At 39.7% G+C, this 12,292-nt stretch overlaps 1 protein-coding gene across 1 annotated transcript in view; it reads left to right on the forward strand.

Annotated features, from left to right (window-relative positions):
- Il13ra1 (interleukin 13 receptor subunit alpha 1) overlaps positions 1-12,292 on the forward strand; it is a 57,920-nt gene that overhangs the window by 9,403 nt on the left and 36,225 nt on the right. The window contains 4 exon segments of the mRNA XM_032890013.1: positions 4,375-4,514; positions 8,504-8,642; positions 10,841-10,953; positions 10,955-10,962. Of these exon segments, the coding sequence (XP_032745904.1) occupies positions 4,375-4,514; positions 8,504-8,642; positions 10,841-10,953; positions 10,955-10,962 (400 nt within the window).

The raw sequence follows: 12,292 nt of genomic DNA on the forward strand, positions 1-12,292 counted from the left end.
CTTGCCTAATGTCAACAAAGCCATGGGTTCTGTCCTCAGCACCGCCAGGGGAGAGAGAGAAAAAAGAATACCTATACTTTATTATTCCCTTTTATGAATTGTGATTGGCTTTTATTGAAAATAGAGTATTTGAATGAAGGATGCATGGTGTTCCACTAGAATGTCAGCAGCACACCAGGGGCAGCACTCTTAAAGACTACTAACTTTTCTCTCTCTGCCAGAAACTATCAGTTGCCAATGACTCCCCAGCTAGGGGTGGGATTTCATGTCCACTGCTAATCTCCAGGCTTGAGCTTGCATGGGGCATGTGCATGCTGTCCTAACCACTGTGACTTTGTATGTGCAGCTGTTCTCTTATGTCCTGAGGACACTCTTTCCTTGTATTCACTTGGGAATTTTTCCTTGATCATCTGTGTCTGTTTATTTGCTATTGACACTGTCTCAATTTGAGGTTTTAGGTCTTTTGGAAGTTTTGTCCTGATCTTCCTTATGTCAAAGTTCATTTCAAATGTCTTGCCCTTTAAATGCTAGCTTAAAAAAAAAAAGAAAAACTTTGGGGAATGAGGAGGAGAAAAGAAGGTGCCAGTAATGTGAATTTCGGAAAGTCACTTCTGTGCCAGAAGATGATGGACTTGAAATGATACTCAATGGGACAACTTGACCATGGCCTCTGTCTTTGCCTCTCTTATCAGAAGAGTAATCAGTGATCAGAACACAGATCGCTGATATATAAAGGGTTCCCTTTGCCTAGTCTGATAAGCTTCATGTCTGCCGTTCCAGAAGCACATGCACATTTGCTTGCCCAGGGTCAACTTTCCATAACTGCTGTTGTGTGAAAAGTTAAAACTGATCAAATCTTATCCAAAAATAATTGCACTATTCCCGGTCCATTCTTTTATCTGCAGCTATGTAATAGTTTTTAAATGTAGAGAGTAGAAAAATCTCAAACATTTATAAAGCATCCAGTTCAGGTAAAAGAAAAGAAGATGCTATTCAAAAAAACAAACACAAAACCCAGCAAAACGGGGTAGAGTTTAATTGTTTTAAATTACCTTAAAACTTAGAATCTAATAGAAATAACAATAATAATAGTTCAATTGTTTTTATTATTAGGTCTTTAATATTTGTGGGGAAGGTAACTGGATAGAATATTAGCAACTGCTAAAACAGTTTTGGTTAGGGATTTTTATTTGTTTCTTTTTTTGGTTTTTTATTTTTTATTTATTTATTTTTTGGTTTTGTTTTGTTTCAGATTTTGTTTTGTTTTGTTTTGTTTTTACTGTGAAGAGACATCATGGCCAAGGCAACTCTTGTACAGGCAAACATTTAACTGGGACTGGCTTAAGGTTTCAGAGGTTTTAGGCCATAGTCATCATGGTAAGAACCATGGCCACTTCCAGACAGACATGGTGCTGGAGGAGCTGAGATTTCTACATCTTGATCTCAAGGCAGCCAGGAGGAGACTGTCTTAGCACTGGGCAGAGCCTGAGCGTAGGAGGAGACCTCAAAGCCCACCCACACAATGAGACACTTCCTCCAATAAGGCTACACCTACTCAAACACCTCTTAATAGTGCCACTCCTCATGGACTAAGCAGTCAAACACATGAATATATGGAGGCCAAATCCATTCAAACTACCACACCAGATATCTGTGATTTTTGCTAAAATTTGTTTCTGGAAACTGCAGAATAAAATAAGTTTCTGGAAACTGTGAGGAAGTCCTAAAGTATACTGTGGTCTCTATAATCCTAATTGATAGAGCTCACCATACAGCTTAGACTGACCTCAAACTCGACAGTGATCCTTCTACCTCAATATTCAGAATGATGAAATTATATCTATGGGCCACCATAATAAGCTACTAGCTCTGTTTAAGACATTGGGGTAAGAATTTCCTGCTTCTAAAGACCTTGACTTGCCCAGGATTGTACTCTTCCCAAATTGGCCTTGGGGAAAAGCTTATCAGTCATTGCATCAGGCGAATAAGGGAATATCAAGATCCAAAGGCTTTAAAGGCTGCTATGGAAACAGTAGTGAGGTATGAAATTGACTGTTAGGAAAACCTCAACTACATGGTGTCCATGGGGCTGTTGTTTCAGGCTGGTGGAGTGTTTGTAATGGTATGATAAAACACTATAACTATAGTTCTTAATTCATCTAGTTAATAACATCAGCTATTATTATTCTCAGTGCTAGATTAGAACTCAGGGCTTGGCAGAGTATAGGCAAGTATTCTACCACTGAGTTATACTCTTAGCTCCTAGAGGGTTGTTTTTGCTTAAGTTTGTTATCTTTGTTATTGTTGGCCTTGGTTTTGTTTTTGACATGGAGGGTCTCCATTTGTATTGTAGGCAGGCCTACCATGCCTACGTAGATTTTTTTTTCTTTTCTTTTTTTTTCGGAGCTGGGGACCGAACACAGGGCCTTGCGCTTGCTAGGCAAGCGCTCTACCACTGAGCTAAATCCCCAACCCCGTCTGTGTAGATTTTTAAATGACTTTAATACACTTTGTTTTGCGATGTTTGCAGAAACATTGTAAAGAAAACAGAGCTCCTACACACTCCCATCTAGTTTTGCTGCGGGACTTTGATAACCCCTCTGGTTTGAAGTTCTTAGGAAAGTTGAGATACTGTTTTGATTTTCTCTACTTTCCCCTCCAATTCCAGCTGCTAGTGTCAGATCCTAGGGAATCAGGAAACAAAACTTCCTCTCAGTACTTCTCTGGAAAAGTTTAATTAGGAAAGAAAACAAAAAAAAACAGAGACAAGGACTAGGACACGTTAGTCCGAGCACAACTGAGGAGAGCACATTTGAAGACAAGGTTTGCAAAGCCACAAAACGATTGGGTAAACAGTTGATATTGAGTGTGAGGAACCCCAATATCCTGGAGGAAGAATCTTAGGAATGCTAATTTTTAAGAGTCCATAGTCCTAGCACTGGGGAGCAAAGGTGGGTGGGTCCCTGTAAGTTCAAAACCAGCCTGGTCCACATAGTCATAGTAAGTTCTAGGCTACATAGAGAGATTCTGTCACCAAAACAATTAGTAAATAAATTAGAATCCATAGGTTCCTCATTCATGGGCTCTGTGTTTGCTGGTCAATTGCCTGTAGATTTCAAACAAAAGAAAGATCTAAAAATCATTCAATACATCTGTACTGAACATATTGTGATTTAGTATTTCTAGTCATTATTCCTCCAAACAATATAGTATAAACACTGATTTATGTGCTATTAAAGTATCTGGAAGGATGTACATGAACTATATGTAAATGCTACACAGGAACATTTGCAAATTTCGCTTTCCAAATAGGATTCTGGAATAGCCCTCATGTGAATACTAAGGAAAGAATATGTCATTTTTTATATTATATTTAACTAAACATATGACCTTAGAAATGGAGATGTGGCTTAGTGACAGAGACACTTCCTATGCTCAAGGTTCTAAGTTCTATTCATAGAACCACAAAGGAAAGGAAAGAAAAGAAATATATCATGGTGGTGCATACTTGGACGTAGAAGGTCAGGAGTATAAGGCCAGCTTACATTGTGAATTTGGAGCCAGTCTGAGCTCCATGAGAAACTATCTGAAAACATAAGCCACATTATTGCAATCCCAGCTCTGTCACTGATGATGTAGTATGACGTTATGTGACTGACTTCCTTGTGCTCCATTTTTACGGATATAATTTCAAAAAATGTATCATAAGTTGCCGGCAATGTAAAGTAATTTTCATGTGTGTAGGAGTCAGAAAACACCTTTCAAGGGTCTGTTCCTCCTTCTACCTTAGAAACCTTGGGATTGAACTTAGGTTCCAGGCTTGTGGGCAGGTGACTTTACCCAGTGGGTTACCTTGACAACCTGTTTTTCCTCTTTTCTTCCTTTCCCTCCCTTTCCTTTGCCCCTCTTTGTTTGTTCTTTTTCTTTTCTTTTCTTTTTTATTATTATTTTGTTCGTTTCCATTTCAAATGATATCCCCCTTCCCGGTTTCCCCTCCACAATCCCACAACCCCCCCTTCAAGATATCTCAAGTTGGCCTTGAATTTACTGTGCAGCTCCAGCTGGCCTTAAACTCTGGATGATCCTATTGCCTATGGCTCCCAAGTGCTGAGATTACAGATGTGAACCACCACACACACATAGTCATGGCAGTTTTTAAAATGAAGCCAACAGTAATCCCTATTACAAAAGATGTCTATGGAGATTTTCATCATTAACATGTGGAAAGTGTAACACTTGTGTCTCAGCAAATGTTGGATATCGATAATTCAGCATGTTGGTCTTAGCCTCTAGGAGGTGGGAGAATGGATTAAATAAACCATTAAAATTCTGGCTGGCACTGATATATGTTTGTCTTATGTTTGATTTGAACAGAAGTTCAGCCACCTGTAACGAATTTGAGTGTCTCTGTCGAAAATCTCTGCACAATAGTGTGGACATGGAGTCCTCCTGAGGGAGCCAGTCCAAATTGCAGTCTCAGATATTTTAGTCATTTTGATGACCAACAGGATAAGGTAAGTTTGCTATAATACATGTCATGACTCAGGTAAAGTGACCAAACACTGTGGATGAAAGCCAAGAATGAGTCAAATTTTAATCTTCGGAGTGGGGATTTTATTTTAAGTTGTTCTCAAATTTCAACTGGGGAGAACTATAGAAACAGCTTTCAACAAAAATCAAACATTTGAAAATAGTTGCTGGGCTGGAGAGATGGTTCAGTGGTTAAGAGCACTGACTGCTCTTCCAGAGGTCCTGAGTTCAATTCCCAGCAACCACATGGTGACTCACAACCATCTGTAGTGGGATCCAATGTCCTCTTCTGGTGTGTCTGAAGAGAGGGACAGTGTGCTCACATATATTAAATAAATACATCTTTAAAAAAATAAAAAATAAAATAGTTGCTAATTATTTGATGATTGAATATAATTAATTGTTCTGATAGAAAATACTAGATAGCTGTATGTATTGGGCACCCATAAATAACCAGTTCTCTTCTTGGTGAGTTTGTTCTTATATTCTTGTCTGTAGCTCTGTGTTCTGGGATTAATGTGACACTCAATTTCAGAGCATTTTTTACATTAGCATCTCATGAATCATGTATACAGGTAGTAGATATGCAAGGACTTTGGGGTCTAAAAGTAAATGCCATGGAGAGTGAAAGATGAGTGTTAGTGGTGGTTAGGTTTGTACTTTCTGCTGCCAGAAAAAAATAGGGCAAAAAAAGATAAACCTGTTGTTGTTGAAGTGGTCACTCCGATTTAAATAAATGGTTGCTGGCAGTGTTGGATGACTGGGTTTCTTTTTGATACATTTATTCAATTATTTTGGTGAATGTACATCTTCTTTCATTTTATGTAATAAGAGAGGTGTTTTGGGGAGGGTCCAGCATTTTAAGAAGGTAGTATTGTCTAGACTTCCTGAATTTCACTGCCCTGAGTCTGCAAATGAGTGGCAAGAGCAGTGCTTCTCTTCCTGTCCTTTGGATGTAACCTCAGTATCATCTTTAGGGTTGTAACTAACCCTTAGGCCTATTGAACGGGGGTAGCTTAGGCAGAAGCCCAGTTGCTAAATAAGATCAAGTCTTCAGTTTGCGATTTTCATAGAGAGGCTTATCAAGATATGAGAGATCTGTCAAGAAGTTTTGGAAAGCAAAAGATTGATATCACTAGTTACCCTCCATGATTGTTTTAATCCTGTCCATTAGCTCCCCAATCTGGCGAGCTAAGGCAGCTCTGACAATGCATTTTAGAATTTCTTTCATCACCAAGAGATAGGGAAGTCCCACTGGGTAAATGAATCAAAGGCCCTTCTGAGCATGCACGGAGACATAAGCCAAGGCTGGCTCCCTTTCCTTCTAGGGGAGAACAAGAGTCAGGGAAAAGGTGAAGGATGGAGCCAATCATGTTCCTCTCAGGGGAGCCTGAGGAATTGGGATTACAGCCCTTAGGCTCGGATAAATTTTACAAGAAGGCTAGATTCCCAGAGAGGTAAAGAATACTGTCATTATAGCAGCTACAAGTGGAATGATACAGCAAAGCTGAAAGTTACACATAACCTCATCAGGATCTGTTGGGAGGAATTTTGTTTCTTGTCTGATAAAGAGAGACATGTTAGACTTGGTGATCATTAATGATCAAGCTTCCTATTTTATTCATACCAATTTAATATTACATACTTCAAAGTTGTAGATTGTGTTTTTGAGACAGGCTTTCTTGGATCTCAGGCGGGTGTCTATCTCATTATGTAGCCGAGGCTAGCCTTGAACTCCTGATTCCTCAGCTTCTACATCACACATAATGGGATTGCTGCCATGCACCATCATGGAAAGAGACTTTTTAAATTATTATCTTTAAATATTTGTTGTATTATGCATATACCTAGAAGATAAGATTCAAATTTATGTCAGAAGTAATTATTAACTTAAAAATGAGAGTATAAAAAACTAACTGGAGCAGCAATTATAGTAAAAGAAGTGAGAAACACCCCCTCCATGACCCTAATTTATGATCTGTAGAAAACATCTTTTTAAAATAAAAAAAGGTTATTTTAAATAAGAAACATCAAAAGCTGTGATACTGGGGATTGAACGGAGTCATCATACTTTTGAGATAAGTACTGTACCACTGAGTTATACATACTCCTCGCCCTAATTTATGAGGTTTGCCAGTACATTTTCCTATGGTGTCCTTAGAGAGTGAACGTATGTCCTAGATGAGAATTACGAAGGATCTGTGAGTAAACAAGGCCTATTTAGCAACCTGTAATGGGTAAAGTAGGGACGTTGGTGAGACTTAACATTGGAGGCCTTTCTGCCACCATATCACTCTCTTGATAGGGTTGGTCTTGAGTTTCATGGGCTTGGTCAGAGACCTCTTTTCCTCTGCACACATTCATTTCTAAAGGAACAATCGTAAAATGAGGAGGCATCCCAGGAGGACTTCTATCAGCACTGTTCTGTTACATCCTGGTAGGCAGAGGCCTATATGGGAAGCTAAGTGATAACTAGGTTTCATGGCAAAGACTCAAGAATTCCTTGTGAAAATGCCCTTGGCTATGAATAGCAAGCTGGAGGCCCCCGTGAGGATAAGCATCATTTTGCTGGGTTCTCTATGTCCGTGTTAAGTCACCACCTCTTTTCTCCAAGCCAGGAATTTACTTGAAGAGATCTATTTTTCTGTCATCCCACCCCACTTTTCCAGAGCACTATCTTTTTTTTTTTTTTTTTTTTTTGAGTTCTTTTTTTTCGAGCTGGGGACCGAACCCAGGGCCTGCGCCCTAGGTAAGCGCCTACCACTGAGCTAAACCCAGCCCCAGAGCACTATCTTAATTGTGCCAAAGAACTGTTCTATCTCTGTATGCATATCGTGGCTCCAGCATATTCATGGTGGATTTGTTGGTAACTTCCTGAGAGCAGCCTAGTTTCTTGGGTTCGGAGGCGACTCGGGTTTCCCTCATTCCCAGCCAGCAGCAGGCATGTAAAATATCATCTGTTGCTTGAGGTGGTAGGTTGCTGACGGACTGTTTTCCTCTCTTTTATGGCCACCAGGAAATTATGAAAGGAAATACTATGGGAAACTTGAGTCAGAAACTATTACAAAACAGGAAGTGCTGTCTTTGAAACTCTGATTAAAAGCCGCTTCATTCTTAATTACTCCTGTCACCTCTGGAAATGTTAATTTCCTAGAGAGGCCCATAATAACTTTGTTCTGAGTCATAACAAGCAGATTTGTGATTTTAGTCTTAGATTTCTGGTGTCTGATCTGAGATTTCTGGGGCCTCTGTGGTTCCACAAAGCTTCTTTATCTGTGTTCCAGATGAAGTGTGGAAGTATATATTTAGCAACCCTTGAAACTTACTCAGACACCACAAAAAAAAGTGCTTAATAAAGAAAGTGTCCCTTTGGATCCTCTTCTCCAGAGATCTCCGTGATGACTGGAGTTTTGATGTGGCATATTTTAACCTTGATCTTGATTGAATTTTAATAATTGCTTCCTTCAAGTTTGCTTATAGAAAGTTAATGTTAGCCTTAATGTTGTAAGAGTTTTACTTTCAGATGTAGGAGTTCGTCTTTATCTACACTAGAGTTTTTCAGTGCTAGGCGGTACTGTTAGTGCCTGATGCAGGGTAATAATTTATTAGTAGGCTAATAATTTTTTTCTGGGAGAAGGGTGGGCAAACCTGTTAATTATAGGATGCCGGTTATCATTCCTGGCCTCCATCCATTAAATGTCAGTAGTGTTTTGCTTCTCTACTTCAAAGTTACAACAACCAAAACCAGGACTGAGACACCACTGAATGTCTACAGGCATGGCAGAAAAGTGGAACAACTCCTTCAACATCACTCACATATACCATTTAAGAACTGATCATTTTCTTAAACATTTGGGTCTGCTAAGACTGTTATTTAAGTGTCTTTTTGTATGTGTGTGTTTTCTGTAGAAGTTACTTTTTTTCTTTTTCTTTCTCTCTCTCTCTCTCTTTTTTTTTAAATTTCTACTTTCAGAAAATTGCTCCTGAAACTCGTCGTAAAAAGGAATTACCCCTAAATGAGAAAATCTGTCTGCAAGTGGGGTCCCAGTGTAGCACCAATGAAAGTGAGAAGCCTAGCCCTTTGGTGAAAAAGTGCATCTCACCCCCCGAAGGTAACAGATACAAATGTTCTCCCATGGTAGTTCAAGAGTATACCAAGTTGCTCAGTGTCCTCACTGGTGATGAGTTCATTTCATTCTCAAAGTTTTGTTGAGTCAAAGAAGTATCAGGACCTTTTTTGCTAGATGCTGATAAGTTTGAGGATGTTGCCACTTCAAGTTGCTCACAGAGAGTTTGAATAATAATGATATCTACATAGTTAGAATTCTTTCTTTTATAGTTGGAAAAATGAACACACACACAGTCCCCTCCCTTCCTCCCTCATATGTTCCTTACCTACTTATCTGAACTGAGTAAGTCATTGTTACCCTGATCTGTTTCATGATAGAAAGAAGATGAATTGATTTGCTTTAGGTCTTCTAGCCCTGCGCTTTTAGGGAACCTATAGTACTATCTGATCCTTTACATATGGAAATGAGTTTGATATGGAGAATAATCATGCCAGCCTAAGCTGAGTACATGACTAGTCAAAGGAAAATCTCTTGGGTGGTGAGGATCATTGTCCCCTAGTACCACTTTGATAGTCCTTCTGCCTTTCATGCACAGGGAGGAACCTACATTAATTAATTGAAAGCAAGGCCACCAGACACCAGCTGCTAAAGTCTAAATCCGAGCTTTGCTGAGCTACTAATTGTGTGACCTTGATTTGTTTATTGCCCCAACTATATTCCTCATCTCTAAGAGGGGAGTACCTACCTCTTATAACCATTAAGAGGATTACGATAAATACTTGGCACCTTTTGTTTTTTCATATTATCTTAGCTCTTAGGTAGGCAGAACCAGGCTTCACCTCCAACTTCCGAACCTTAGCAGTTCGTGGCTTGTTCTTCAAGCCTCCTCTGCTTTGCCTTGACCGAAAGAACATAAGAAATACTTTTATGCCTTTAAATACTTAAATGCCTTTAAAGGTATAAAATTTAGGGCTGTGAGGCAACTGAGATGATGATTTAAACCAGCTTGCCCTGTTATATTTGTACTTTTTTACGACTTTAATACTTGGAAAAGCAATTATATTGTGACATAAAATAGTTTGTGATGGGCCAGTGGAGTATTCTTTCAAGGAGCAGGAGAGTGAAAGGCTGACATTTTAAACATAGGCATTGAATTAGTGTGGAGACATGAGAAGTGAAATCTTTATCAAGAGAGATGTCACAGCAGGGGGATGTTGGGCCAGGTATGGTGGCATGTGCCTGTAGTTACATCTATTTGTGACACAGAGATGAGAAGAATTTTCTTGAACCCAGGAGATTGAGCCAGTATTTTAAAATCAGCCAGACAAACACAGAGTTACCAAAAGATAAAGACAGCTATCTTGGTGATACACATCTCTATTCTCAGTAGAAGAATGAGCCAGTCTATGCTACACGAAAAGTTCCAGACCATCCTACGCTACTTAGAAAACCATGTCAGAAAAGAGGGGTCTGGGAAGAGGAACCCCCTACAACCACAGCAGACAACCAACAGCTATTAAATCTTAGGTCGTGCTTAGGTTTCCATAGAACGTCCCTGGATGGGAAGAGAAGAAAGTCAATTGTGTTTTGACAAAAGGTTTGCTTCTTCCAGTGGACTGTAGCTAGGTTCCAAGTATCCATGTCAGGATGCTGACAGCCATCTGTAACTCCAGCTCCAGGTATCGGAGTCTTCTGACTTCTGCAGTGACATGTACTCATCGGCACATAACCCATATGCACACACACAGTACCAAGTATTCAGTCCTGAAATCATACGCACACAAGCAACAAAAACAGTCTTAGCTGGTTGTGTTCATATACTTACACATGCATATGTATATTTAACAATAATAACCAAAGAAAAAGAGGCCGTCAGTTTGAGAGGAAGTGAGGGAGACGTACGGGGTATTGGAGGAAGGAAAGGGAAAGGGAGTGATATAATTATATTTGAATAAAATAAATATTAAAATGATAAAACACAGGGTGGTTAGTTATTTTGGAGGCATTGCCTAGGGTTGAAATATGATTTGACTTTTAACCATTCTCTCTAGTTAGAAGACTAAGGTTCCTTTAGAGATACAAAAGCTGTTTTCTCCGTATAAAAAGGGAGGAGAGCAAGCTGTGAATGATGACATTTGTATTCTCCCCATCCTAGGGAACTCCTGGTGAGATGAGTGCGAGATTAGGGTTTAGGTTGTTGATGCTTTTCCATGACAAGGACTTTTACCTGGGTCTTCTAGGGGATCCTGAGTCTGCTGTGACCGAACTCCAGTGCATTTGGCACAACCTGAGCTATATGAAGTGTTCCTGGCTCCCTGGAAAGAATACAAGCCCAGACACCAACTATACTCTTTTACTATTGGTGAGTATGTATTGCACACACAGCACGTTAACTGGAACACTGAATTTGGTTGTGTTGGGAGCCTTCGGTTTAACCTTGTTTTAAAAAAGGGGGGGGGGCGGTTTGGGGATTTGGCTCAGTGGTAGAGCGCTTACCTAGGAAGCGCAAGGTCCGGGGTTCGGTCCCCAGCCCCAGAAAAAAAAAAAAAAAAAGAACAGTCATTTGTTGTATTCAAGACAGGGTTTTTCTTGGTAACAGCCCTGGCTGTCCTTGGCTCATTGTTTAAGCCAGACTGACCTTGAACTCACAGAGATCCACCTGTCTCTGTCTCCTTAGTGCTGGGATTAAAGGCATGAGCCACCAAGCTTGGCTCTGAACAGCTTATTTTTATATGTGGTGGTGGGGATAAAAATCCAGGCCTTTGCTGGAGCATGGTAGTGCATACCTTTAAATCCAGTACTTGGGAGGCTAAGGCAGGCAGACGTCTGAATTTGATACCAGCTAGTCTATATAGCAAGCTCCAGAACAGCTGGAAAGTGTTCTCCCACTGAGCCACATACTCAACTCCAGCCTACCCTTTTCTATGAAGGCAGTAGATAGGCTATTCATAATTAACCCCATTGCTTGCTATGGCAACCTAAAATTTAATCTAAAAAATAAAAATAAAAGAGCCATCGAAATGGCCCAGCCTGTAGAGAGAGACACTTGCTTCCAAACCTCGGGTTCTGGATTTGCTCTCCGGGGCCTACATAGTAAGTTCTGCAGGTTGTTCTATGGTCCTCACATGCACCGTGACATGTATATCTCTCACTAAATAAATAAATACCTATAAATAAATGTAATGAGAAATTTGTAAACAACAAAAATAAAGAAATTTCCACCCTTCAAACAAAACAAAACAAAAAAGGGAAAAGAACCAAAACAAACAAAATGCCAAAACACCACAAGAATAGACAGTTGAATAGAAGGTGCATCTACTTAAAAAGACTTCCTATTTTTAAAAGCCCATTCACACAATATTGCAACATGTATATGGGAAGACCCCGGTATTCTTGTCACTCCTTTCTCTCAGTGGTAAACTCTAAAGGAATATCAAGACCAGAAAATCGGTATTGGTACAGTCTCCAATCTTAGTCACATAACAGTCATTTCAAATGTATCTGTGTGTAGCATTCTGTGCAGCTTTATCACATGGCTCCAGTGCTAAGTTCCCTCCAGTTGCCCTTTTCATAGTCATAGCCATCTCCTACAGCCCATCTTGTTTCTCATTTCCCTCTTCAAGGTCTCTAACCTCTGGCAACCATTCTAATCTGTCCTCCATCCACATAATTTTGTTATTTCAAGAATGTCT

This window comes from Rattus rattus, chromosome X (assembly GCF_011064425.1).
Source record: "Rattus rattus isolate New Zealand chromosome X, Rrattus_CSIRO_v1, whole genome shotgun sequence".
NCBI classification, from domain to species: Eukaryota; Metazoa; Chordata; class Mammalia; order Rodentia; family Muridae; genus Rattus; species Rattus rattus.